At 45.6% G+C, this 25,404-nt stretch overlaps 1 protein-coding gene across 4 annotated transcripts in view; it reads right to left on the reverse strand.

Moving 5' to 3' along the window:
• The window catches only part of BCO1 (beta-carotene oxygenase 1), a 58,998-nt gene that overhangs the window by 25,659 nt on the left and 7,935 nt on the right, over positions 1-25,404 (reverse strand). For 2 of the 4 annotated variants that reach the window (XM_049703866.1, XM_049703864.1), the window contains exons 2-4: positions 20,087-20,194; positions 11,847-13,509; positions 7,673-7,801 (exon numbers count right to left, since the gene is read on the reverse strand). In XM_049703866.1, the coding sequence (XP_049559823.1) occupies positions 7,673-7,801; positions 11,847-11,910 (193 nt within the window). In that variant the 5' untranslated portion in view covers positions 11,911-13,509; positions 20,087-20,194. Of the gene's footprint in view, positions 1-7,672; positions 7,802-11,846; positions 14,983-20,086; positions 20,195-25,404 lie in introns of those variants that run through there. The other 2 variants (XM_004280109.4, XM_049703865.1) reach the window with 2 other exon arrangements.

Consider the following 25,404-nt stretch of genomic DNA (forward strand, 5'->3'; position numbering starts at 1 on the left):
ATACTGACAGTTTGTTCCCATAAAAAAGAGGTTCATCAGAGAAACGCCCATCATGTATCCACTGTCACAATGATGGGCTTCAAGGAGAGACTGAATCCCAAGAAATTCCTGCCCAGGGCCTTTTTATATTTTCAGGAGAGGAAATGAAACTAAGAGCTAACATTTATTGAGCATGTGTGTGCTAATCACTGTGAGGGCACTTTATGTGTATTATCTAGTTTAATCCTCTGAACATAAGAAGTGTGTAGAAGACTCTAACTAGAAAAGTGTTCTTTAGGGAAAAAAAAATCAACTTAATGTCATTTGCTAATAGCCAAATAAAACAAAATTTAAACAACACTTGAAGGTTTCAGATTTCTTACAAAATGAAGGGCAAAGGGCTTGGGCACTCACGACCGACCCTGCAGGCCCATTTACCAGCTAATAAACTGAGGCACAGAGAGGTTAAGTACCTTGCCTTAAGCCACACAGCTAGCGAGTGGTAAACTGGACTCAAAAGCTGGCAACGGGAAGATCCTGACACAGCGACCACGTCAATTGACCATTCTATCTGTTCCTTGTTATTAAAAATATACCTATAGAAATATGCTACCATAACTGTATGGTTTGGTGAAGTTTCACAAACTAAACCTACCCATATAAACTACTTCCTGTTCAAGAAACAGAATGTGAGCAGCCTTTGGGAAGGCCGCTCATATCTGATCCTGTACTAGCCTCCCCGATCCCAACCCTGCAGGGGAACCACTATCTTGACTTCCAACAGTCTTGGTTAGTTTTGCCCTCAGGGTTGCGTTTTCACCTCTGTTTCCAAAGGATGTGAGTGTACGTTCCAGCAGTGATGACTCCAACCTGTGCATTTAAGTGGCAACAGCAACAATAATGGTAACACTCATCATGATAAAATTAGAAGAGACCATGAAAGACATTCTGGTGCTCTCTCCAGGTTTCAGGAGGTAAACTGTGTGTCAGATAGTCATCTGTCCTCTTTGCAAGCATCTTTCCAGGGGTGGCTACTGTACATCAGGATCTCTGAGATATTTGTTGGGGGCAGCTTTGTCCCTGGGGCAGCGGAAAGGAACATGGAGGAATGGTTAGGAGCAAGGGCTCTGAGACTAACTGGGCCCGGGGTTCATGCATTTGATCACTATTTGTTAAACACCTGGATGGGCCAGGATGTGAGTATGTAATGGTGAGTGGGACAGGCAAGATCTCCACCCCAAGTAGGTTCGAGTCTCCACGTGGATATGAATCCTTGCTCCATCATCTACCGGCCATGCACTTGACCTTGTGTCAAAGGCAAGCCTCAGTCCCCTCTGCTCTGACATGAGAACCCTGATACCTTCCTCACAGAGCTGCTATAACAGTTAAGGCCTGTAAAGCACTTAGCACATAGTAGGTGCTCAGTAAAAAGCTACATATGCTAGTCAGATACAGTAGGTAGCTGGGGCAAGGCTTTGGCTCCGGGCAAGTCCCCAGCCAAGCCATGTGACCTTGGGTGAGTCCCTTTGTCACTGAACCTCAGTTTCTTCAACTGCAAGCTGGGGATCATACAGTCCTCCCCAACTAGGGTTGGCAGTTTTAAATGAGATGGGACGATAGAAGGAGTTTGGCTCCCTGGCACTTAGCATGCACGTGATAAGTGATGGCTGCAGTTCTGAATTCTCCAAAATCCTGGAGGCAGGAAGACTCGCCTGGGGGCTGGTGAGGCCACACCTACTGGTCTTCATGCTACACAGGACCAGCTTTAAGGCCACTCTGGTCTCCCCTTGAGCCAGCCTGCCCTTCACGGTCACTCTCTCTGAGGGCTGCCACCCATAGGTACTGGCTAATGTGCTTTGCCTAAAATGCTGAACTCTGTTCATATGAAACATAAACACCCAGCCCAGGCTGGTTGTCAACAGGCAGCCCATATCCTACAAACAACCAGCCCCAGAGCAGGGAGCGGTCAGAGGGCCATGGGGAAATGTGTCTCAGGAATTACTCAAGGCTGACACTTACTTTGAGATTGAGATTAAAGAAGGAGGCAGGAGCGTTCTCTAGCACCCTGCTGTCGGGAGCCCAATTAACCACATTCCTTCTAAAGGGACACAAGTAAACAGACGCGTTCCCGCCTGGGATCTTCCAGAACTGGGTCAAGTGTTATTATTTGGTGGGGCAGGAGATATACATATATATATGTTTTAATTAGAAAAAATTTAAAGCAAACTTTCCAAAAGACTACACTGGAGCTACTACAACAGTTGAAAAAGTCAGTTTGGGAGAGGCTTTGTGCCCCTAAATCTCTGTGACTCTGCTGTTGGTGGGAATGTAAATTGGTATAACCATTATGGAGAACAGTATGGAGGTTCCTTAAAAAACTAAAAATAGAGCTACCATATGATCCAGCAATCCCACTCCTGGGCATATATCTGGAGAAAACCATCATTCAAAAAGATACATGCACCCCAATGTTCATTGCAGCACTGTTCACATAGCCAAGACATGGAAGCAACCTAAATGTCCACTGACAGAGGAATGGATAAAGATGTGGTATACACACACACACACACACACACACACACACACACACACACACACACACACAATGGAATATTACTCAGTCATAAAAAAGAACGAAATAATGCCATGTGCAGCCACATGGATGGACCTGGAGATTGTCATACTGAGTGAAGTAAGTCAGACAGAGAAAGAGAAATATTGTATGATATCACTTATATGTGGAATCTAAAAAGATGATACAAATGAACTTATTTACAAAACAGAAATAGAGTCACAGATATAAAAAAAACAAACTATGGTTACCGGGGGAAAGTGGGGGAGGGATGAATTGGAAGATTAGGATTGACAGATACACACTACTATATATAAAGCAGATAACTAATAAGGACCTACTGTACAGCACAGGGAACTCTACTCAATACTCTGTAATGACCTATATGGGAAAAGAATCTAAAAAAGAGTGGACATATGAATATGTATAACTGATTCACTATGCTGTACAGCAGAAACTAACACAACACTGTAAATCAACTATACTCCAGTTTAAAAAAAACATCTCTGTGACTCTGACTCTTGGAATTCACACGTTCAAATCCTTACGGGACACTGACTTTGCCTCTTATTGGAAAAGTATCAAATGTGCTGCTAAGAGGGACCTGGGTTGACTCATCTCCATGCCTGCTTTATAAAAATTTTCCATTTTGAAAGAATTTTAGACTTACAGAAAAGAGCGCTCCTGTACACCCTTCACCCGGCTTCCCCATCTCCACTCTGCCTTTTTTATTCAAATCTTTTTTAGTTTTTTAAAGCATTATCTTCTCGTGACTTCTGCTGAAGGCTATGAGTCATTTTCCTGTCTTTTGCTTTCTTACTTTCTTCCTCCAGTCCTTTCTTCCTGGTTTGGCACTAATTTCCATTCTCCATGCTAGCTGTGCACTAGAACCACCTGGTACTTTTAAAAAATCATGGAGGCCCAAGCCCCAAACCACCAGTGTGCTCAGGGTCATCTGGGAAACGTGTTGGAAACATAGATGCTCTATCCCTACCGTTCAAGCCCTGGGTGGGGTCTCAGGATTCACAACCTAAATGAGCATCCTGGGGGATTCTGGTGCAGGAAGCCCACAAACCACCTTTTGAGAAATACTGGCTTTGTGTTACCTGCAAATCAGAGAACCCTGATTGCATTGTCCTCTTAAATTGTGTATGGTAGTACTTAACATTTTTGGTTTATATTTCCACTGTTAGACACTGGGGAGCCATTGAGAGTTCAAGAGGAGAGGAGAGACGACGCCAGGCTGTGCTACACCAACACTGGCAATCTGGCAGCCTCAGGAGGATTAGGCTGGAGAGTTGGGGAGAGATGGTAGCTGGCAGGAGTGGGGAATGGGGGCAGAATTGCATAATGCTTAGGACTTAGGATTCTGGATTTAAAGAGCACTGAGTTTATAACTGACTACCACTGCTTCTTAGCTGTGTGCATTTGGGTAAGTTCTTTGGCTACTCTGGGCCTTAGATGCCCATCTGTAAAATCAAGACAGTAACAGTGGTCCCTTCCCCAGGAGCTGCAGTGAGGGCTGAGTTGTGGATGGCCATGAACCACTTCGGCCAATGGCCAGCAAGCACTCCCTGTAGCAAGTACTGAAGAGATGGACTGGGGAAGTATGGCCTCCTTCTACCAAAACATCTTCACCTTGCTTGTGTCATTTCAGCTCCACAGAGTTCCTAAGTGCCCCTGTGGGCCAGACCCTGTGCTAAGTGATGAAGATACAACAACCTGAACAGGGACCCTGCACTCTGGGGCCTCCGCCCTAGGCTGGAGAACGGCACACTGATCATTGTAAAGCAGAGTGGGGCCACACACCCTTGACACACGCCCAGGTTCAAGAGCAGGACAAGCAGGGGAGGGCGAGTAATTGGCTATAGTCTCCATTCCTCCCACTTTCTAGCCAATTCCAGATTATGAATAGAACTGTCTTTCATGCTGCTTTATTGTTTATATTTAAAATTTTCTGCATATTATGATGTTTTCACACCTTAAAAAAACTTTCTGGCTGGAACAAGACTGTGTCTCCCTGGACCAGACAATTCTTAGAGGCAGGAAAGAGCCCAGTATGTCTTTGATATGCAAACTAACCAATCCTCCATCTGGTCCATACACCCCCGGAGACAATGTCCCTCCGCCTTAATCAGCCCAGGACTGAGTACCAGGCAACTAGGAACCATCCCTACAGCCCAAAGTTCACTGAATTGTTCACCTAGCCAGTCCTAGGCTGTTCACTCTGCCCTTTCCTGCCTTGCCCTCAGAAACCCCAATAAAGGCCTCAGTCTCAGAGTTCACCCCGCTCCTGTCTTCTGTCTCCTGTCCACCCTGGTGTCTTTTCCATGTGCCCTGAGCCACTCGCCTCCTGTCTCCAGCACCTGTGGATAGAATAACCTTTGTTTTCCTGAGTCTCTCTGTGTCTCCTCTTGTGGTTACACCTGACCGACCATCTCAGAAAAGAACAGAAAACAGCTACTTGCCTCTGACAGTAAACTTTTAGTTTGAAAACCTACTAGAAGCTTTTAGAAAGTCTAAATAGTATGGGATAACTTTGGTCACTGGCCCATTTAGCCCACTCAAGGATTTTGGTGGACAGCAGCCATACTTCTGTAAGACGGCTAGGGCTCGGTCATCCCCTGCTGGTTCCCTTGTCCCTGGATTCTCTACTGAAGGATAACATTTAAGCATCTGCCATTTCTCAGAGGTGTGTGTGTGTGTGTGTGTGTGTGTGTGTGTGTGTGTTCGCGCGCGCACGCGCGCGCGTGTGTGCTGGGCTGAGGACAGGAGAGAAAGCTGCAAACGAACTCCAGACAAGTTCAGATCCCAGCCCTACGTCAGTGACTTTGGATCAGTCACCTAACCTCCCTAAAGTTTCAGTGTCACATGTGCAAGGAGACAAGAGTACCTCTCACACACGTGAATGTGAGCTCGGAAATGGACCATGAAGAACCTGGCAGCAGGTGAGGCAGGGCCTCAGAGAAGGGAAGCCTCTCAGACACCTCATCCAGAACAGCACTTCTGTCCCCAGGAATCACTGGGAACTGGGAACTGTTTAGGAAAAGAGGGGACTGTTAAGGCTCAAGGCTGTCGGGAAATATGGAACTACCCACCCTGTAGCTGAGTCACTGTAAAAACCGTGAGTTTTTGCAAACTCGGAGCTCATGGCATTCACACACGGTGTCTGTTCATGAAATGCTAGAGCAAGTTGCTGGCGGAGTCGGCACTCAAAAAATAATTGCCGACTAGCTTGAAAGAGATGACAGTTATGTGAAAATTATAGCTAACGCTTATGGAGCACATATGATGAGCCGGGCATTATACAAAGCCCCTCACACGTATTAATTTATTTAAATTTCACATCAATTCTACGGGACATGCTACTAATAGCCCCATTTTACAGATGGGGAGACTGAGACACAGATAGGGTCAGTAACTTTGGCCAAGTCACACAGCTTAGGTATGTGTTAGTTAGCATGGTGGAGCTGGGATTCAAACCCAGCAACAGTGATGGTGGTTTTTATTTTATTTTACTTTTCAATAAATTTATTTACTTATTTTTTGGCCGTGTTGGGTCTTCGTTGCTGCGCGCGGGCTTTCTCTAGTTGCGGCTAGCAGGGGCTACTCTCCGTCTCAGTGCGCGGGCATCTCACTGCGGTGGCTTCTCTTGTTGCGGAGCATGGGCTTTAGGCGTGCTCCACGGCATGTGGGATCTTCCACGACCAGGGCTCAAACCCACGTCCCCTGCATTGGCAGGCAGATTCTTAACCATTGCGCCACCAGGGAGGTCCTATGATGGTGGTTTTTAATCAACTGAGCATCTACCAGGCATCAGATCCTTGCTGGACACCTAGTACTTCTGATCATCACAAAAGCTTTCCAGGGAGAACGATCAAGCTCCTTTTACTGATGAGGAAACTGAGGCCCAGGGAGGTGGAGTGGCTGCCACTTGCCCAAGCTGGAACACAGGGGTCAGAGTAAACTCTCACCACGCTGAACCCTACCACATGGCCCTGAGCCCGCTGAAGCCTCCCAGAACCCATTCCAGACCTTTTAAGAACCCGGCTTGTACTTTGTGACATAAATCAGCTCAATGACCAATAGCACCTCCTGAGTCAGTCATCTGAACTCGGAATTTCACTTTAGTTGAGGCACCTCCTACCTTCTGCTCTGTGTTCAGTGTCTTCTCAGGGACATGACTGACCTGGCTCTCCCTGCCTGGTGAGCAATAGGCTCACTTTGTTCTTTTCAGCTCTACACTCCTATTTTAATTTGATGTGTGTCTGATTCCAACGCCTGTAAACTTCCACCTGTCCCTGCCCACCTTACTGAGAATGCATATTATTTTTCCAGTTGAACTCGCTGAAAAACAACACTGGCCACCTTTCCAGGGAGGTTTGTGCTTGTGGTGGGCTGAATAATGGCTTCCCGAGATGTCCACATCCCAATCCCTGGAACCTCTGAATACTTTACAGGGCAGTAGAGACTTTCTAGACGTGGTTGGGTTAAGGATCTTGAAGTGGGTGATTATCCTGGATTATCTGAGTGAGCCTAGAGTAATTACAAAAACTTTTATAAGAGGGAGACAGGGGACTTCCCTGGTGGTCCAGTGGGTAAGACTCCACGCATGCGTGCCACAACTAAGAGTTTGCATGCTGCAACTAAGAGTCCACATGCCGCAACTAAGAAGTCTGCATGCTGCAACGAAGATCCTGTGTGCCACAACTAAGACCCTGAGCAGCCTAAATAAATAAATATTTTCAAAAAAAAAGAGAGAGAGAGAGAGACAGGAGAGTCAGACTCAGAGAAAGGGATGTAATGATAGAAGCAGAGAGACAGAGAGAGAAAGAGAGAGACCACAAGATGCTATGCTGCTGGCTTTGAAGATGAAGATGGGGCCACAAGCCAAGGGATGCAAGTGACTTCTAGAAGCTAGGAAACGCAAGGAAACGGATTCTCTCCCTGGAGCCTCCAGAAGGAATACAGCCCTGCCGACACCTTGATTTTAGCCCAGGGAAATACATTTTAGACTTCCGACTTCCAGAACTGTAAGAGAATTAAATGTGTGTTGCTTTAAGCTACTCCATTGGTGGTCATTTGTTACGGCAGCTATGGCAAATCACACGGTGCTCTTACCGTCTCTGATTGTGAAGCTGTGGAGCAAGGCCAGGCCATCGAACCAGTGGTTGTATCTGGTCTCGCCCACTGTGTGCATCCCAGGCCCATTGCGGAGCAGGGTCCCCTGCAGCCATGCTGGAATCCTGCCTGGTGAGAGAAAGAACATTTAGTTTCCAGTTCTGCACCTAAACCAAAAAGCTAAAAGAAGTGGCCATACAGCCCCTGTACCACTTGCTGCATCCGTTCATTTCCAGAAAGAATATGTCTGGCATTGTGCTAGCGCTGAGGATACCAAGCTGAACAGGCATCATCCCTGTCTCCAAGTTGCTCCCCATCCATTAAAAGACAAAAACAAAGGAAAACACTCAAAATACACTGTGCTAAAGGCAAGGCAACAGACTGAGCAAGGGTGCTGCGTGGAACAGAACTCCACCCTGAAATTGGGTGATAGCAGGAGGGTGAGGAATGTTTCCTGAGGAGGCGACCTGGTTGAGTTTTGAGGGAGAGTAGGTGTTTGCCTTGCAAAGGCCTGAGGAGAGAACATTCTAGAGCTGTGTTGTCCAATGTGATAGCCACCACCCCCGAGTGGCAACTGGGAACTGGAAACGTGGCTAGTCCCAACTGAGATGTGCAGTAAATGTGAAACGCACACCACGTTGCAAAGACTTAGAATGAAAAAGAAATGTAAAACATCTCATTAGCAGTTTAAAAATATTAATTACATGTTGGTCTGATAACATTCTGGATATGTGGTATTAAATAAAATATACTAGGGCTTCCCTGGTGGCACAGCGGTTGAGAATCTGCCTGCCAATGCAGGGGACACGGGTTCGAGCCCTGGTCTGGGAGGATCCCACATGCCGTGGAGCAACTGGGCCTGTGAGCCACAACTACTGAGCCTGCGCATCTGGAGCCTGTGCTCCGCAACGAGAGAGGCCACAACAGTGAGAGGCCCGCGCACTGCGATGAAGAGTGGCCCCCACTTGCCACAACTAGAGAAAGCCCTCGCACAGAAACAAAGACCCAACACAGCAAAAATAAATTAATTAATTAATAAACTCCTACCCCCAACATCTTCTTTAAAAAAAAATAAAAATAAAAAAATAAAATATACTATTAAAATTAATTTCATCTGTTTCTTTGTATTTCTTTGAATGCGGCTATTAGAAAATTTTAAATTACACATGAGCAGGTGTTATATTGCCATTGGACAGCATTGCAGGTGCTGTTGGGGTCCCGCCCCTGTCCCCTTGGCGTTCACCTCTCCTTGAAGGCTGCTTTCTGCAAAAACCTACAGCTCTCCACCTGAGGGCTTTGTTCTCACTGTGGAGCAGCTCTGCCCACACGTGGATGAGCTGGAAGCTCACTGGAGAGTTAACGCCCATGAAAGCTGCTCTCACCCAAAGATGGATGGGATGCTATGGGTCAAAGGCCACCACTTCCTTGCCCTCGGCTGACACAATGCAAGGCATATTTTATGCTTTGTCCAGAGGATTTGGCTCCAATGATTCCTGGTGGTCAACGGCTTGACAATGTCTTCTTCATTGGCTTCCCTCCCAGTGTTCCTTAGGAAGCACATCCCAAATAAACGACTTACACCTGAATTCTTATCTCTGGAGAAACCCGAACCCAGAGATCAAAGACCAATTCAAAGATCAGGAGATGTGCAAGTTGTTTAGTAAGAGCTGGCCTGTAACTTTCAAGCGAGGACATCATAAATATTGCGGCTGGAGAGTTAAGTAGGGCCAAGCGACCAAGGTCAACAAGACCACACCAAGCTTTGATTTGGTGCTCAGAAGAATGGGACACCTTTGATGGTTATAACAGGGAAAATAGGATCAGATTTTTTTTGCGATTTTAAAAATTGAGATAAAATTCACATAACATACAATCCACCATTTCAAAGTGTACAGTTCAGGATTATTATTCTTTTAATGAACATTTACAATGTTGTGCAACTATCACCACTAACTCCAGAACATTTCCATCACCCCAGAAAGAAGCCCTGTTCTCATTAGCAGTCAATCCCCATCCCCCGCTCAGCCCCTAGCAACCACTAATCCACGGTCTGTCTCTAAGGATCTGCCTCTTCTCATACTAACGGAATGTGATCAGATTTGGGGGTTTCAAAAGTTATTTCTGGCTATGGTGTGGAGTGTGGACGGGAGGAGCCAGAGGGAGGTGGGAAGGCCAGAGAGAGGAACAGGGTAGCAGCAGTGGGGATGGAGAGAAACCAATGGAACAAAGGGACTTAGAGTTTGACTAAATGTATGGGGAAGGGGAGGGGAACACTCAAAAAATGCAGCCGAGTCTCTTGCCTTGGGTGGGATTATTCACAGAGACCCAGGACACAGAAGGAGCAGGTTGAGGCAGAGCAGGGAGAGATGAATCTGAGCATATAGTAAAGCCCTAGACATAATAAGAAGACCATTTATTGAGCACTATGTGTTTTAATAGATTAAATCATTTAGTCATTGCGGCAATCTCATGTGGTAGGTACATGTTGACTTTATTAGACGTGAGAGGAAACTGAGTCAGAAAATGCTTAAGTAACTCGCCAAAGAAGGCTCAGAGCCAAGAATGCGCAGCTGGACGTGAAGCCAGAGCCTTGGCCTGGCCCCCCGGGGCAGACGTGTCCACACAGGCACAGTGTTTAGTGAGCTGTCTGCCAGCTGACGCTGACCAGCTGATTAGACGTGACCCAGGGCTGGAGGCCTGCCCTAAGCTGGAGCCCATCCTCTGCTGCCCGCCGGGACTCAGGCAAGTTGCTGCTTCTCCCTGGCCCTCAGCTTCACACCTGCCCAGTAGGGAGGCCTGATTTACAGCAGTGGTCCCCCACTTGGAATCACCCAGAGGGCTGTAAAAACACAGGTTTCTGGGCACCACCCCCGGAGTATCTGATTCAGAGGGTCTGAAGTGAGGCCAGGAATCTGTGATTCTAACAAGAGCCCAGGGGATGCTGATGCTGCAGGTCTGGGGTCCATCCTCTGAGAACAGCTGATCTAGATCTAGAGGTTCATTCAGCTTCTCAGGTCCTAGGATTCTTGTTTTCTAAAATTTCCAAGCATTTCCATGCAGTCACTAAACATGAGCTGTAAAGGGGTATAATGGCAAAATGTCCGTGGTACCCCAGAGGATAAAAGGATAGGCATCAAGGATCCCTTTTTTAAAAATAGAAAGTTAACAGTAAGTGTATATTTGTTTTTTGAAAAAGTATTTATATGCAAAATCTATTAATAGATCTTTGTACTCTCTATATTTATGTATCTTTTAAAAACTTAAATAGGCTCAAATATTAATAGTGCTTAAGAGATGGAAATACAGCTGAGTTTTATTTCCCTCTGCGTTCTCATTTGCACTTCCAAGTTTTATGCGTAATATAGACACGCATATAGATTTCACATTACCTCTGTAATCAGAAAAAATATACATAAAACCTTTTTTTTTTCTTTCGAAAGCCACCCAAGGCAATTCCTCAGCTGAGAAGCTCCAATCTGACTTGCCTCACAAAGGGCACTGTTGTCCTGTCCTTGTGAAAACTGTGCATCTATCCAAAACGGTGGTGTGGCTGAGCCAACCCCCTCCCTGTTTCAGTACCACTCCTGGGACGGGAGAGTTCAGATCCACTTACTGCCCTGCAGAGTCTAAACAAAATGGTCCCACGAAAGTGGCCACTAAGAAGAGGTGGAGCAAACCCATGAAACGGAGATTCCTGAGGAGGCTCCCACCCTGGGCTCTGCAGGTACTCGCATCCTGAAATCGCACCTTCTAGGAAATCACATCGGGCTCCGCGATGCCCCCCAGCACGCATGTGCAGCAGTGGGCGCTCCCACGCGATTCTCTTGTTACGTTGAAATTAACTTAGGACGCGCACATTTTTACAAATATATCACGCACTGGGGATGGGGCACAATTTGCAGAAGAATCCCATTGTCTGTATGCCAATTGCAGCAGTCCCGGGACTTTTCTCCTGGAAATAGTGAGAACGACTCTCTCTCCTTGAAAACTGTTATAATGCATAAAAGCACATCTAGTTCTTCACAGAGAATATATCTAGATTATGGATCATCTTCCCTCTATATACCGCTTTCCAGATTTTTCAAAAATAATTTATAATAAACATTACTTTTATAAGCAGAAAAAAGTGTACATCTAAACATATAAGTACCCATCGCTTATAGAAAACGCTCACCTGTCACTCTGGCCCTCAGAGGCTCCAGTTGTTCCTTATTATTTCTGCCAAATATTATATCCATCGTGCAGGGCGATGAGCAACAGGGGTATTAACAGTGAACAGACGCTCCTCTGTGTTCAAGGCGACTACTCCTGGCCCCTCCTTGCCTTCCCATCCTGCTCTCCTGCAGCTTCCTTTACATCTCCTTCCCTTCTGATGCCACTCGTTTCTCCCTTTGCTTTCCTCTCTCCGCTCTCCGCTCTCCGCTCTCCGCTCTCCGAGGGCCTGGGATCTCTTCGTGCACACGGTGGCGGGAAGCTGCACTGGAGTTATTTATGTTTGCTCAACGGTCAATTCCCCAGCCATGTGTCCCAGTTAATCTTTAATTCTCTGATTGTGTCCTCAACTCTCCCTTTCCACTTCCACTTTTGGTTGAATCAAGAAAAGCGAGTTTCTTGCTGTGTTTAAGCTGACAGGGTCCGGGGGGTGGGGTGGCGGGGGAGGGATAAATTGGAAGATTGGGATTGATGCATACACACTACTATATATAAAATAGATAACTAATAAGGACCTGCTGTATAGCACATGGAACTCTACTCAATACTCTGTAATGGCCTATATGAGAAAAGAATCTAAAAAAGAGTGGATATAAGTATATGTGTAACTGATTCACTTTGCTGTACACCTGAAACTAACACAACATGGTAAATCAACTCTGCTCCAATAAAAATTTTAAAAAAACAACAGGTGGGATCATTTAGCGGTGCATTCTGCTTAGGACACCTGGATTAGGGCAGCCCAGAGTGCATCAATCACGTGAATCCCTACTGCGCAGCATGGGAACTGTTTGCCAGAGAGGGAAAGTATTGTTTTGTTTTGTTTTGTTGTGAATAAAGGTCCCTGAGCTTCCTCACCACACTCCCCACCACTCAGAAAGAAAAAACTCATATGTAAAGAGCAACTTAATTATACTTCATTTTTTGGAGAAGTAAACATAAAATGTTTCATGTATCCATTTAAACAATAAATTCAGGGAACCAAAAACTCTACTCAGGAACTACAAGGAATAGTAAAAAACAAACTTCAGCTCCAACTTTCTGGCCCATCAAGAGGGAGATAGTATGCCTGTATTTGATTTTAAGGTTCCCCTATATTCATGAATCTCGAGGTGATGCCATTGCCTAAAATTCATATTCAACTTACTATGAATGTTGGGTGATGAGTTACTGGCCTCACCTTCACTCATGCTGCTTTAAGAAAGAACCAGCTGTTCCCTCTCTGGGTGGAGTGAGAAAAGCTGGCCTTTATGCAGCCAGCTGGGTCTAGTAGTATCAGGGCTGGGCCCAGACTGTTCCAGGATCGCAGAGCTCAGTCCTGAGAGCAGCGTGGCCTGGCTTTGCTCCACCCTGGCTGCACATTCCAAGCACCTGGCGGGAGCTTTAGCAATGCCCTTGCTGGGCCCCACTCCAGACCCACCCATTCAGAGTCTCTGAAGGTGCAGCCCAGCCCTCAGTAGTCTTAAAACTTCTCCGGAGTATTCTACTTTGCACAGCAGGCCCTGGTTAAGAAGCCCTGGTCCAGGGGAAGATGCTACGTGTTTGCGTTAATACCAGATTCACGTTCCTCCCTTTTCTGTGTCTGGGGTATGTTACTTACCCTCTTTGAGCCTCCATTTCCTTATCTGTAAAACAGAGGTATAACAATATTAAAATCTCAAGGTTATTCAAAGTCAAGGGTCTAGCAAAAGCCCTCGTCCCCGCACAGTTAATGTCGGCCTTTCTTCCCTGCTATCTCTGAAGGCACTTCCCTTTGATCCACATTTTCCATTCAGTCCCACAATAGCTTTGCCAGTTTATTCTGCTGTCTGGTGTAAACACGTGTAACCATGTCAGGGTTATTTATTCCTAGGTTGTGAACGCTGAGTCCTTGTGAGGATTAAAGGAGAATGTCTGGCATACCTTGAGTGCTTGGGAAAAAATTACTCTACCAAGGGCGGCATCTCTGGTGCAGAAGAAAAAAGCTCAGGGCTTATGGGCATCAAAAGGCCTGGGCTGGAATCTCAGGCCCTAGGATCTAAAACTGTGATTTGTCACATGACTCCTCTGAACCTCACTTTATTCTGCAAAACAGGTTGGCGATGCCCTGTCACAGGGTTTGTTGAGAGGATTAGACTGAAGTTGTATAAGTGAAAACATGACCGTATTCTCCTTTCTTGTCCATTTTGTGTATTCAGAAGAGAAATGGTCTCCATCCATCAAGAATATTCTCTGAGTCAAGTACTTGGTGAAGCCCTCTGCATGTACTGGCTTGCTCTGGCCTTATATAATTCTATGAGATGCGTGTTCTTAGCAGTGTTTTGGGGATGAGAAAACTCAGGGAAGACAACCAGGTTGCCTTAGATCACACAGCTGCTAAGAGATCGAATTAGGAAGCAAAGCCAGGACGTCTGACTTCGAAATATATACTCTGACAATTCCACACAGCTCCAGCGCATGAGGGATGTTTGCTAGGTTTCTACCAAGTGAAGTGAAGGGTGGAGGACGAAGAAGGCCAGTCTTGGGTTGATATGATTGCCTTGTTATGGAATATTGAGCAAGCTCCCTTCATTCAGGTCCCAGCTGCTCCTCAGGGACAATGTTATGGTGAAACAAAGGACTTTTTCATGATGGTGATAATAACTTGATCATAACAATAGAGATCTATGTATTTTCTAGGGCTGCCATAACAAAGTAGCACAGAAAGTAATTTTCCCAGTTCCAGAGGCTGGGAAGTCCATAATACAGGTGTCGGCAGGGTTGGTTTCTTCTGAGACGTCTCCTTAACTTGTAGACAGTCTTCTCACTGTGTCCTTACATGGTCCTCCCTCTGGATATGTACATCCCTGGTGTCTCTGTGTGTCCACTTTTGCTCTTATAAGGATACCAGTCAGTTTGGATGAGGGCCCACCCTAATGGCCTCATTTTAACTTAATCACCTCTTTAAAGGCTCCACCTCCAATACTGTCACATTCTCAGGTACGGCGGTTAGGACTTTAACATATGAATTTGGGGGTGAACACAGTTCAGCCCATAACAATATCATGACAGCACGATGAGTTAATGCAAGATACTTTGGCTGAAAGTAACAGAATATCTGCCGACACAGCAAAGATGTGCATTTATCTCAGACATCAAGTCACCTAGGGCTCCTGGTGGGCTCAGAAGCTCATTTGGGTCATCTCACGAGGCTCCCACCTCCCACACTGTCATCCTCAGAGGGTTGGTTTCTCATTCTTGGGCTTGTTCACTTTTGCTTATGAATGATTGCCTTCCCTCCAGGAATCATGTCCTTGCACAATAACTACAAAAGTAAAGAGATAAGATGGGGACGAAGCAGGCATTTTCTTTTTCCAGCTTTCTCTCTTTTTGTGCTAGAGACAACTCTTTCCCATGATCCCCTGAGCAGATTTTTCTCTTAGTCTCATTGGCTGAACTGTGTCATGTGACCCCGCCCCGCAGGCCAATCCCTGGCAAGGAGGAACAGGAGTGCCCTGATTTCCTTAAACCTGTCATGAGTCACCCCTAGGGAACACGCTGCTACCTGAGTCATGTCAAGATATCATTAGCAAGGAAAAACGAGGGAATGGCTGGGGATAGGCAACTTACAGTGTCGTCTGCAGGCAGTACAACATTCATGCATCCTCACATTCATTCACGCCACATATATTTCCTCAGCACCTACTATGTGCTGGAAATACAGCTGTGAGCAAAACAGGAAAGCAATCCTGTGCCTTCTCAGAAATTATACCAACTACATGCCAAATTCTGAGGATATAGTAGTGATTAATGAGAGTCAGTCCCTGCCTTCTCGGGCTCTCATGATGTTCTTTCTGTTTGGGGGGTGAGTCTGCATATCCCCAAAAATATGCATTTCCCAAGGCAGTTAGAGGCAGTGCAGGGGTTCACAGGACTGCCTTCATGTCAAACCTCCATCCTCCCTCTTTATCAACAAAAATAACAAGCAGCAGCTGTTCTTTCCCAGGAAGCTCTGGCATCGCTCTGGAACCATGAAAGCCTGACCCCTGCTTTCCATGTCTTTGCTAATATGGGAAGAGTGGGACAAGGGACTTGTCGCCAGTAGGAGCTGTCTCCTGGCCTGTCCTCCGCCCTCTGATAAACACCATTCACTGGATGCTTGACACATGCCAAGTAGCATGCTAAGTGTCTTATTAGCTGTCTTTTAGTTCATCTCTGTGAGGGAGTCATTAGCAATCTTATTTTTACAGCCTCAGAGACGTGGAGGAATTTGATCAAAGTCAACAGCTAGTCAGCGCATGTTCTCCCCCACTAGCCAGTAATGCTGCCCACATTTTGAAGCTGATAGTTGAGAACAGAGGAGATATGGGAGCAAAAGTAGGTGTTCCACAATTTCTAAAATGCATGTGCTGCCTTAAAATGGGACGAGAACTGGCCAGTGCATAAGAAAACAGGGCAATGGTAGTGTGAAGGGAAGTAGCTCTTCATGCACAAGAGTTTGGGTCATTTTTTGCTGTGTAACACACCACTCTAGGACTTAGTGTCTTCAACATACAGATGGCCAAAAAGCACATGAAAAGATGCTTAACATCACTAATTATTAGAGAAATGCAAATCAAAACTACAATGAGGTATCACCTCACACCAGTCAGAATGGCCATCATCGAAAAGTCTACAAACAACAAATGCTGGAGGGGGTGTGGAGAAAGAGGAATCCTCCTACACTGCTGGTGGGAATGTAAATTGGTGCAGCCACTATGGAGAACAGTATGGAGGTTCCTTAGAAAACTAAAAATAGAGCTACCATATGATCCAGCAATCCCACTCCTGGACATATATCTGGAGAAAACCATCATTCAAAAAGATGCATGCACCCCAATGTTCATTGCAGCACTGTTCACATAGCCAAGACATGGAAGCAACCTAAATATCCATCAACAGAGGAGTGGATAAAGAAGATGTGATACATATATACAATGGAATATTACTCAGCCATAAAAAGAATGAAATAATGCCATTTGCAGCAACATGGATGGACCCAGAGATTATCACACTAAGTGAAGTAAGTCAGACAAGACAAATATCATACAATATCACTTATATGTGGAATCTAAAAAAATGATACAAATGAACTTATTTACAGAACAGAAATAGACTCACAGACTTAGAAAACAAAGTTATGGTTACCAAAGGGGAAAGATGGGAGGGAGGGATAAATTAGGGATTTGGGATTAACATATATACACTACTATATATAAAATAGATAATCACAAGGACCTACTGTATAGCACAGGAAACTCTATTCAATATTCTGTAACAACCTATATGGGAAAAGAATCTGAAAAAGAATGCATATATGTATATGTATAATTGAACCAGTTTGCTGTATGCCTGTAGCTAGCACAACATTGTGAAACAACTATACCCCAATATAAAACAAAAATTAAATTAAAAAAAAACACTATTAAACGAAAAAAAAAAGACTCAGTGGCTTCAAACAACAAGCATTTGATCACGTCTGTGGGCTCTGTGGGCTCAGCTCTGTGGGTTGACAGTGCTCTGTGGGCCAGTTCTTCTGCTTTCACAGTGTGGGTTCCTGGTGTGGCTGTGAGTCAGCTGGCAGTTGACCGGGACACTAGGGGGGCTGGGCTTGGGCCTCTCTCCCTCCCCATGTGGTTTCAGGGCCTTCCTTGACCCTCTCCCTGAGATCTCTTAACAGGATAGCCAGACTTCTTCCATGGCAGCAAAAGCCCCCAAAAGTGAATATTTCAAGAGAGAGGAAGCAGAAGCTGCCAGTCTCCTTTAAGGCTGAACCTAGGACTGGCATAGTTTCATTTCCCCTGACTGGTTAGCATGAATCACGGGGCAAGGAGGGGCCACACCAGGGTGTGAATATGGGCCTGGGCTGTGTGGTCCCTTGGGGCCACCTCTGGAGACTCGCAACCTCAACAGACCCGTTTCCATTAGAGCCTCAGCTCTTCCACCTGCTAAGCTGAGTGCTGACCTATTGGCTTAAATCTCAGAACCTCAGTCTCCTGATCTCTAAAATAGGAATTATAATATCTGCCTCACAGGTGGCTGCAAAGTTTAAATTAAACATTGTAAGCTCTAATCGTGTATGTCATAGTGCTTAGAATATAGTAGGAGCTCATAGTGTGCTCCTTTCCTATCGTTTCTTGGAAAAGAGAGAAAACTTGGAAAGGTCAGCCAGTATGATAAGCAGAAACATTAATTTTTTGGAGCAGCTACAATGTATACAACTCTGGTCTGTCCCTGGAGGGAAAGTAGACCCTCATGACCCAGTACAGGATTTTAAGTTTCTTCTAGTTTGGCTGTGAAGACACGTACACAGTAAGTAATAGCTAGTTCCCTATTACACCTGTTCTAGAAGAGGCACAGATAAGTATCGTGGGAGTTCTGAGGAGGGAAATCTTGCTCAGGCTGGGGAGGGTTAAGAAAGAAGGCTTCCTGGAGGACGAGGTGCACAGCCGAGCCCTTGAGGGTGGGAAGCAGTTGGATGGGCAAAGAGGAGGCAGGTGGGAGGGCCAGAGTGGGCAATGGCGTGGAGCTGGACAATTCTAGCAGGCGGACAGGGAGGAAGCAGAGCCGGCGCTGCCAGGGACTTAGTGAGAGATGATGACAATTATAGGTGCCATTTATTGAGAGCTTCCTAGGTGCTGGGCTTTCCTTCTAAGCCTTTTGTACACATGATCATGTACTCCTCACAGTCACCCTAAGTACAGGTGTTTAGCCCCATTTTACAGACAAGGAGAGCGAGGCACAGAGAAGCTAAGTAACTTGCCCAACACCACAGAGCTAGGCTTCGAGCCCAGGCAGCCTAGCTCCAGAGCTGTACTTGCAACCACTGCTCATTTCCACTACCTCCGGGATGGAGGTAGTGGAAGTGAACAGTGCACAGTCCGATCCCCGTTTAGGGATTGGATTGTGCCAGATTGTAAGAATTTGGGCTGTACGCTGTAGGCAGTGGTGTCCTAAGTCAAGAGGCCAGGTCCAGGAAGGCATTTCTGTGGGGATTTTGCTGTGCTGTCCAACACAGTAGCTGCTAGTAGCATGTGGCTATTTAAACTTAAATGTAAATTAATTGCAATGAAATTACATTCCTTATCCACACTAGCCACATTTCAAGGGCTCTGTAGACACATGTGGCTGGTGGCTGCCATCTTGGCCAGTGCAAATCATTGTGGAAAGTTCTATTGACAGTGCTGAGTTAGCAGGAGAGCTGCCAAGATGGCATTTGTATGTGACTCAGGTGGACAGAAGCAGTTATGACTGCACAACAAGCCAGTTTAGAGAGTACAATTGTCAGAGAAGCCCATGGTTGTCAATGGTAAAAATGTGAATAGCCCACACATTCATTCATTCAGCTGTTCCACAAATACGGAGGGCCACCCGTCTGGGGTGGGGTTGCAGTGGCACGGAAGAGGTGACAAAGAGGCATGAGTGAGAAATCCTCCAGGGTAGGGAGAGGGGTTTTCCAGAAGGCTTCCTGAAAGGGGCAATGCCAAGCCAAGAGCTGAAGGATGGCTGGGAGTTGGCCACGAGGAGAAGCTGGGAGGAGCGATCCGAAAGGGCCACAGCTTGTGTGAAGACTCAGAGGCATCCCACAGCGTGGCCACACCACCTCATTCCAGATTTTTGAAGGGGTGGGTGTGCAGGAGAGGGGAGCAGGGGCCAGGGGAAATGGCAGGCAGGAGAGGGAGGGGTGGGGGAAGAGGAAAATCGTTCAGACTTGAGGCACTGGAGGCTGGGTTGCTGAGAGGGAAGCAGGAAGAAGGCTGGGGTTCGAGGAGGCGTTAACTGGCAGGGCCCTTCTCTGAGTTGGGTTGAGTAACCCCTGGGCTTCCTCCCAAGTCACACACGTTTGCACAAGTTGGCTATGTTGCTTCCAGCAGTGATCCAGAGACTGTGGAAGAGGACTCCCTTCCAGAGGGTGGAAGGCATGGTACAGAACCACACACATTCTGCCCTCTGGAGGATGAGACACTCTCAGCGTGAGCAGGAAGGCTTGGCCTCTTCCCCTGGGGAGGGAGAAGGATGGGGGTTCCCAGATGTGTGCCCCTGCTCTGTAGTTTGTGTATCTTCTTATCGTGACACAGACCCGGCAGACACTATTACTATCCCCTCTTTATGGAGGAAGCAACTGAAGCTTTGGAGGTGGTACCCCGGACCAGAAATCACACAACACGTGGCAGGGGTGGGAGATTGAACGTGGAATCCTCTTACCTTGTAATTTGGGGAAGGATGCAGGAAGAGGAGGCTACCTTCCCCAAGGCCACTTTTTCCATGGAATGTGCTGCGTCCATAAAGCAGCCTCGAGATGAAGATATAAAGCTGAATTCAAAAGGAAAAGTTTTGTGTGCTATAAAAACAACAGGCTTATTTTGCAATTCTGTATCTTCTACTAACAAAGTTGTAGCCTAAAGTGAGTTAATATTTCCCTTTTGGAGATAATGTTATCATATCTAAATTACTTTGCGGTTTTCCCATTAAGTTAGCTTTTAAATGGTGCCTCTAATTAGCCTGTGTGATAAGCTGAGCAGGATAATGTGGAAATCTCAGATAGCAGCGTTCAAGGTAATGGGAATAGTGCCAGCAAAGGTGGCAGCTGCCTCCCCGAGGGACAAGCGTTGGTGGTGAGCTCCAGAACACAGGATGTAGGGAGTGGTGGGAGAGCCTCCCCAAGACTCCCGGAGTGAACACTTCACCACTAAACAAAGACCATAAATTATGCCATTAACATTTAAGAGGATTCGTAATTTCCTCCAAGTTCTACTAAACAGCAGAGACTGGTGTCGTATAGGGTATTTCAGACAGAAAAATGGGAAATCATAGCTCCTGACCTCAATGAGCTCAGAGTCTAACAAGGGAGAAAGGAATGCAAATAATAATAATCATCATGCAGAGGTGCTGTGTATTATCATTTATCTAATACGAATTTGCCACACTTGGGAGAATTGACAGGACTGAAATACAGCGGACGCCACTGGTAGGAAAAGAAGCACCTTCTAACGCCTGAGCTGGAACCGTTCAATTTGCCACCATGTACTTCAGGGCCCAGTCAGTGAAGCTGGACAAAAATTCAATTTAAATAATAACCACTGAGTTATAGTCTGGACGATGTCCTGACATTTCTACCTCCTAAATAATCTTTCACACTGCACCTCTCACCTCCAGTCCCCCAGCTGCTATCCTCACTATTTTTGACCTCTTAGGAGCAGCCTCCTCATGGGCCCCAGTCCCACCCCTTCCAATCTACCTTCCCTGCTGCCACCAGGTGACCTGGCTGAAATTCAAAGCTGACCACATCATTCTCCTATTTAAAATCTGGAGATTAGCACAGTGCCCGGCACATAGTAGGTCTCAAGAGATACTGAATGAATGAATGGCACATGGCCTCATTGGGCTACATCGTCATTGTATTAGTTTGCTAGGGCTGCCATGACAAAGTGTCACAAACTTGGTGGCTTAAACGACAGAAATTTATTCTCTCATGGTTTTAGAGGCCAGGCGTTTGAAGCCAAGGTGACAGTAGAGCCATGATCCTTCTGAAGTCTTGAGGGCAGACTCCTCCAGCTTCCGGTACTGCTAACAATCTGTGATGTCCCTTAACTTGCAGCTACATCACTTCAACCTCTGCCTTGGTTGTCATATGGCCTTCTTGCCTCTGTTTCTGTATGTCTCTCTGTTCAGATCTCCCTCTTCTTATGAGGACACCAGTCATTGTCTTAAGGCTCCCCTTAGCCAGCATGACCTCTTCTTAACTTGACCACATCTTCAAAGGCCTTGTTTCCAAATAAGGTCACATTCACAGGTACCAAGGGTTAGAATTTCAATTTCAATCCTTTTGGAAGTTACAACTGAACCCACAATAGTCATTAAGCAAAACAACTCAAAAGTGGAAACTACAAAGGCTGTAAGTGGATTTATTTTTACATCTAAGTTCTTGTAGTTTCTCTCTTGTTCTCTTTTATATATACATATATATATATATATTTTTTTTTTCTTCTTCTTCTTCTGTTTTTCAAGGCTGAAAACTTAAGCAATGCTAACATGGAAGTAGATTAAACTGTTACAAGGGCATGGATTAAGTGGCAATTAACTCGTGCAGAGGCTGAGAAGGCTTCAGAGAAACGGTTTATAGTTGAGTTATTCTTGAAAAAGGGTGTAAGTGTGCAAGCGTATGAGAGAAGACATTCTCAGTGGAGAAACAGCATGTGCAAACGTGTGGAGGTGTGGCCTGCCGTGGCAGACCACCCAGGGGGGATAATGTAGGGTTTTGTGGTTTATGTTGGTCCTGGGGTACTGACACGCAATAGGGACTTAACATTCTGGGGCCTCTCCCTGAGAACCCCTTTCTACCAGCTCTTCCCCCACCCCTACCTCCACCTCACCCCTCTCTTCCTGACTAGTCCTTTAAGATCCAGGTTACCAGGCACCCTATAGAAGCAAACAACAAGGCATACATGAGCAAACTTGGAAGCCTCACCTACATACATGTTTAAAAAACCAAGAGAACACAACCCACCATTCCAATGACTCAGGTCGTTATCAGTTGCTCAGAGCTGGTCCCCAAGTATAGAACTGAAACCACGAGAAGATTGTGCAGGGCACGACTCAGCTGTGTGAGCGTGTTTCCCAGAATTTGATCTGGCAGCCTGAGCCTTCAAGTGGGATCAGCAAAATGAACAACAGAGAGATTGTTAATTTGGTTTAAACAGCGTTGAGTCCATAGCGAGAATCACAAAGATGTTCATGCCCTGTGGGCAGGCATCCCAGTCCCAAGGATAGACTTGTCTGAGCTTGGCTCTCCCAGAAGCAGACCCAAAGACAAACATTCCAGCGCAAATGGTTTATTTGGGTGGTGAACCCAGGAGGGGAGCAGTGAAACAGGGAGGGTAGACATTAACAGTACATTATCAAGGTCATTACCATCTCAGGAAACTGAGGCTCAGTCTGGTGGGAGACTCTGCAGATGGTGTGAACATGCCTTAGAGTAATCTTTAGAGAGCTGGGGGATTGACTGACCCAGCAACTTTGGTCAATAGGGTGAGAGTTTCTTCCGAGAGGCTCAAACTTCCAGGCATTTCCATTCTGTTCCTTGTGTGCAGAGGGAGGCAAAGAGCCATGGGTGCATTTAGAAGACTTACATGGTAAGTGTAGGGTAAGGCGGGGCATTGACAGTGTCTGCTATAACCCTCAAGAGATAACTCAGCCCAGGCTAAAGGGTAAGTGCAAGAAGATGTTCATAGAAGTGTTGACTAGGATAGCAAAAGTGAACAGATCACAGACAGGTAACGAAAACCACATAGAACATCTAGCAAAATGGGAGTGGTGTAATCAATGTCCATTCATTGAAAGGAGACCCAGCCACCACCATGCGGATTTCAACGCCCTTTAGCAACATGGAAAAGGCTTACTATCTAATGCTAAGTGGGAAATGCAGGATGTAATATGAGCTAGTTATACGTACACTACACGATTGTGCCTGGGTAAACATCTGTCTTCAAGAAAAGAAGCATTTGAAGAAACCACAAAGAAACGAGAATGTATTAGGGTGATGGGACCATGCAAATTCTTTTGTCATATTGTCTTTTTGATTGAATGGAAGGCCAATTTCAATATGACTAACGAAAACACCAGTTCATATAGAATTGCACCCCCTCCCAAATAAGCTGCTTGCACTTAAATTCTTGTCTAGGCTTCTGAGGGGACCAAAACTAAAATGGGTCTATTCCCAGGACTGGGATGTCTGGGCCACAGGGCGTGAATAGCTTTATGGCTCTTTTTATGAACTCAGTGCCCTATTTAAACCAAACTTGCTCTCTTTCTGCTTTCTTTGGCTGATCCTGCAATGCAGGATTTGGAGGCTCAGGCAGCTGGACCGGATCCTTGGAATCAGGCTCACATGGGTCCAGCCATGTCCTGCTTCCTTTCTTCACATACACAGAGGTTAAGGCACATTGGGAGCTGACATCACCAAGATGAATTCTGTGCCCAGGAGTCTGCAATTTATCAGAATATAAAGAATGTGGAAATGGAATTCAGCCTGCACATTTGCGTCCCTTATCGAATGTCTCCAAGCATGTTCCACGAGGGACATAAATTAAGCCTTTATCCAGGAGACACATTATCTCTGCGTGTGGCCTTCCACATAGTTCTCTAATGAAAGTCATTAGATGCTTGGCCCCTGGAGATAAGAGACCAGTTCTGCCCAGCCTGTGTTCCAGCCTGTGAGTCAGCGATGACATCAAATTCTACCCAGGGCTCTGCCTGGAAAGGCTACTCCAGGGTTCTTGGAAGGGCTTCTGGGAAAGGGAGGGGGGGTCAAGTGTCAGCCCCAGGGACCTGGGAAATGGGGCCAGGCTGGCAAATGCTCATTGAGTCCTACTGTGTGCCAGCCAAGGGATAGACAGAGGTTAAGAGACATTATTCCTTCCCCCCAAGAAATTCACAGAATAAAATAATCCAGATGTCCATCAACAGAAAAAAGAATAAACAAAATGTGGTCTATCTGTACAATGGGATATTATTCCTCAATAAAAGGAATGAAGTACGGATACATGCTCCAATATGGATGAAACCTGAAAAAATATGCTAGGCACAAAGGTACACATATTGCATGATTCCATTTGTATGAAGTGTTCAGAATAGTTAAGTCCATAGCGATAGAAAGTCGTAGTTGCCAGGGGCTGGGGGAGAGAGGGGTGGAAGCAAAAAACAAAATAATGGTAACTCAGGTCAGAGCAAGCTAAAAGCTTAAAAACAGACATTAGACAGCTGTGTTCTCTAAAGCCTTTGGCCACCCTGACACAAGAAACGGTTTATCTGACACCTTTTTTGAATGTTCCACAGTCTCACCACATTGCATGGCTCCCTTCTCCAATCTCAAATTATTGATTTCTTAGGAAGACCATCTCTTGTTATAATGGTACAAACCAGGCCCTTGGTGTCATCCTTATCACAACCCAAATGGCCTAATAGGTATTTTTCTAAAGAAAAAGTTCCCAAGAGGAACTCTGGCATTAGTAGTGAAAACAATTCTTCCCACCACTAAAGTATCATAGTAATTTTGGCAAATTTAATTAATCTTGAAAGTTATCATGAACAACAAACATTACTCAGGAAGGCAAACAAAGAGCTAAGGTGGGGCTATATTACTTCTGAAAAACCCTGAATTGGTACAGCCACTATGGAGAACAGTACGGAGGTTCCTTAAAAAACTACAAATAGAACTACCATATGACCCAGCAATGCTACTACTGGGCATATACCCTGAGAAAACCATAATTCAAAAAGAGTCAAAAAATAAATAAATAAATAAATAAAATAAAATAAAAAAGAGTCATGTACCAAAATGTTCATTGCAGCTCTATTTACAATAGCCAGGAGATGGAAGCAACCTAAGTGTCCATCATCGGATGAATGGATAAAGATGTGGCACATATATACAATGGAATATTACTCAGCCATAAAAAGAAACGAAATAGAGTTTTTTGTAGTGAGGTGGATGGACCTAGAGTCTGTCATACAGAGTGAAGTAA

Source organism: Orcinus orca, chromosome 20 (genome assembly GCF_937001465.1).
Source record: "Orcinus orca chromosome 20, mOrcOrc1.1, whole genome shotgun sequence".
NCBI classification, from domain to species: Eukaryota; Metazoa; Chordata; class Mammalia; order Artiodactyla; family Delphinidae; genus Orcinus; species Orcinus orca.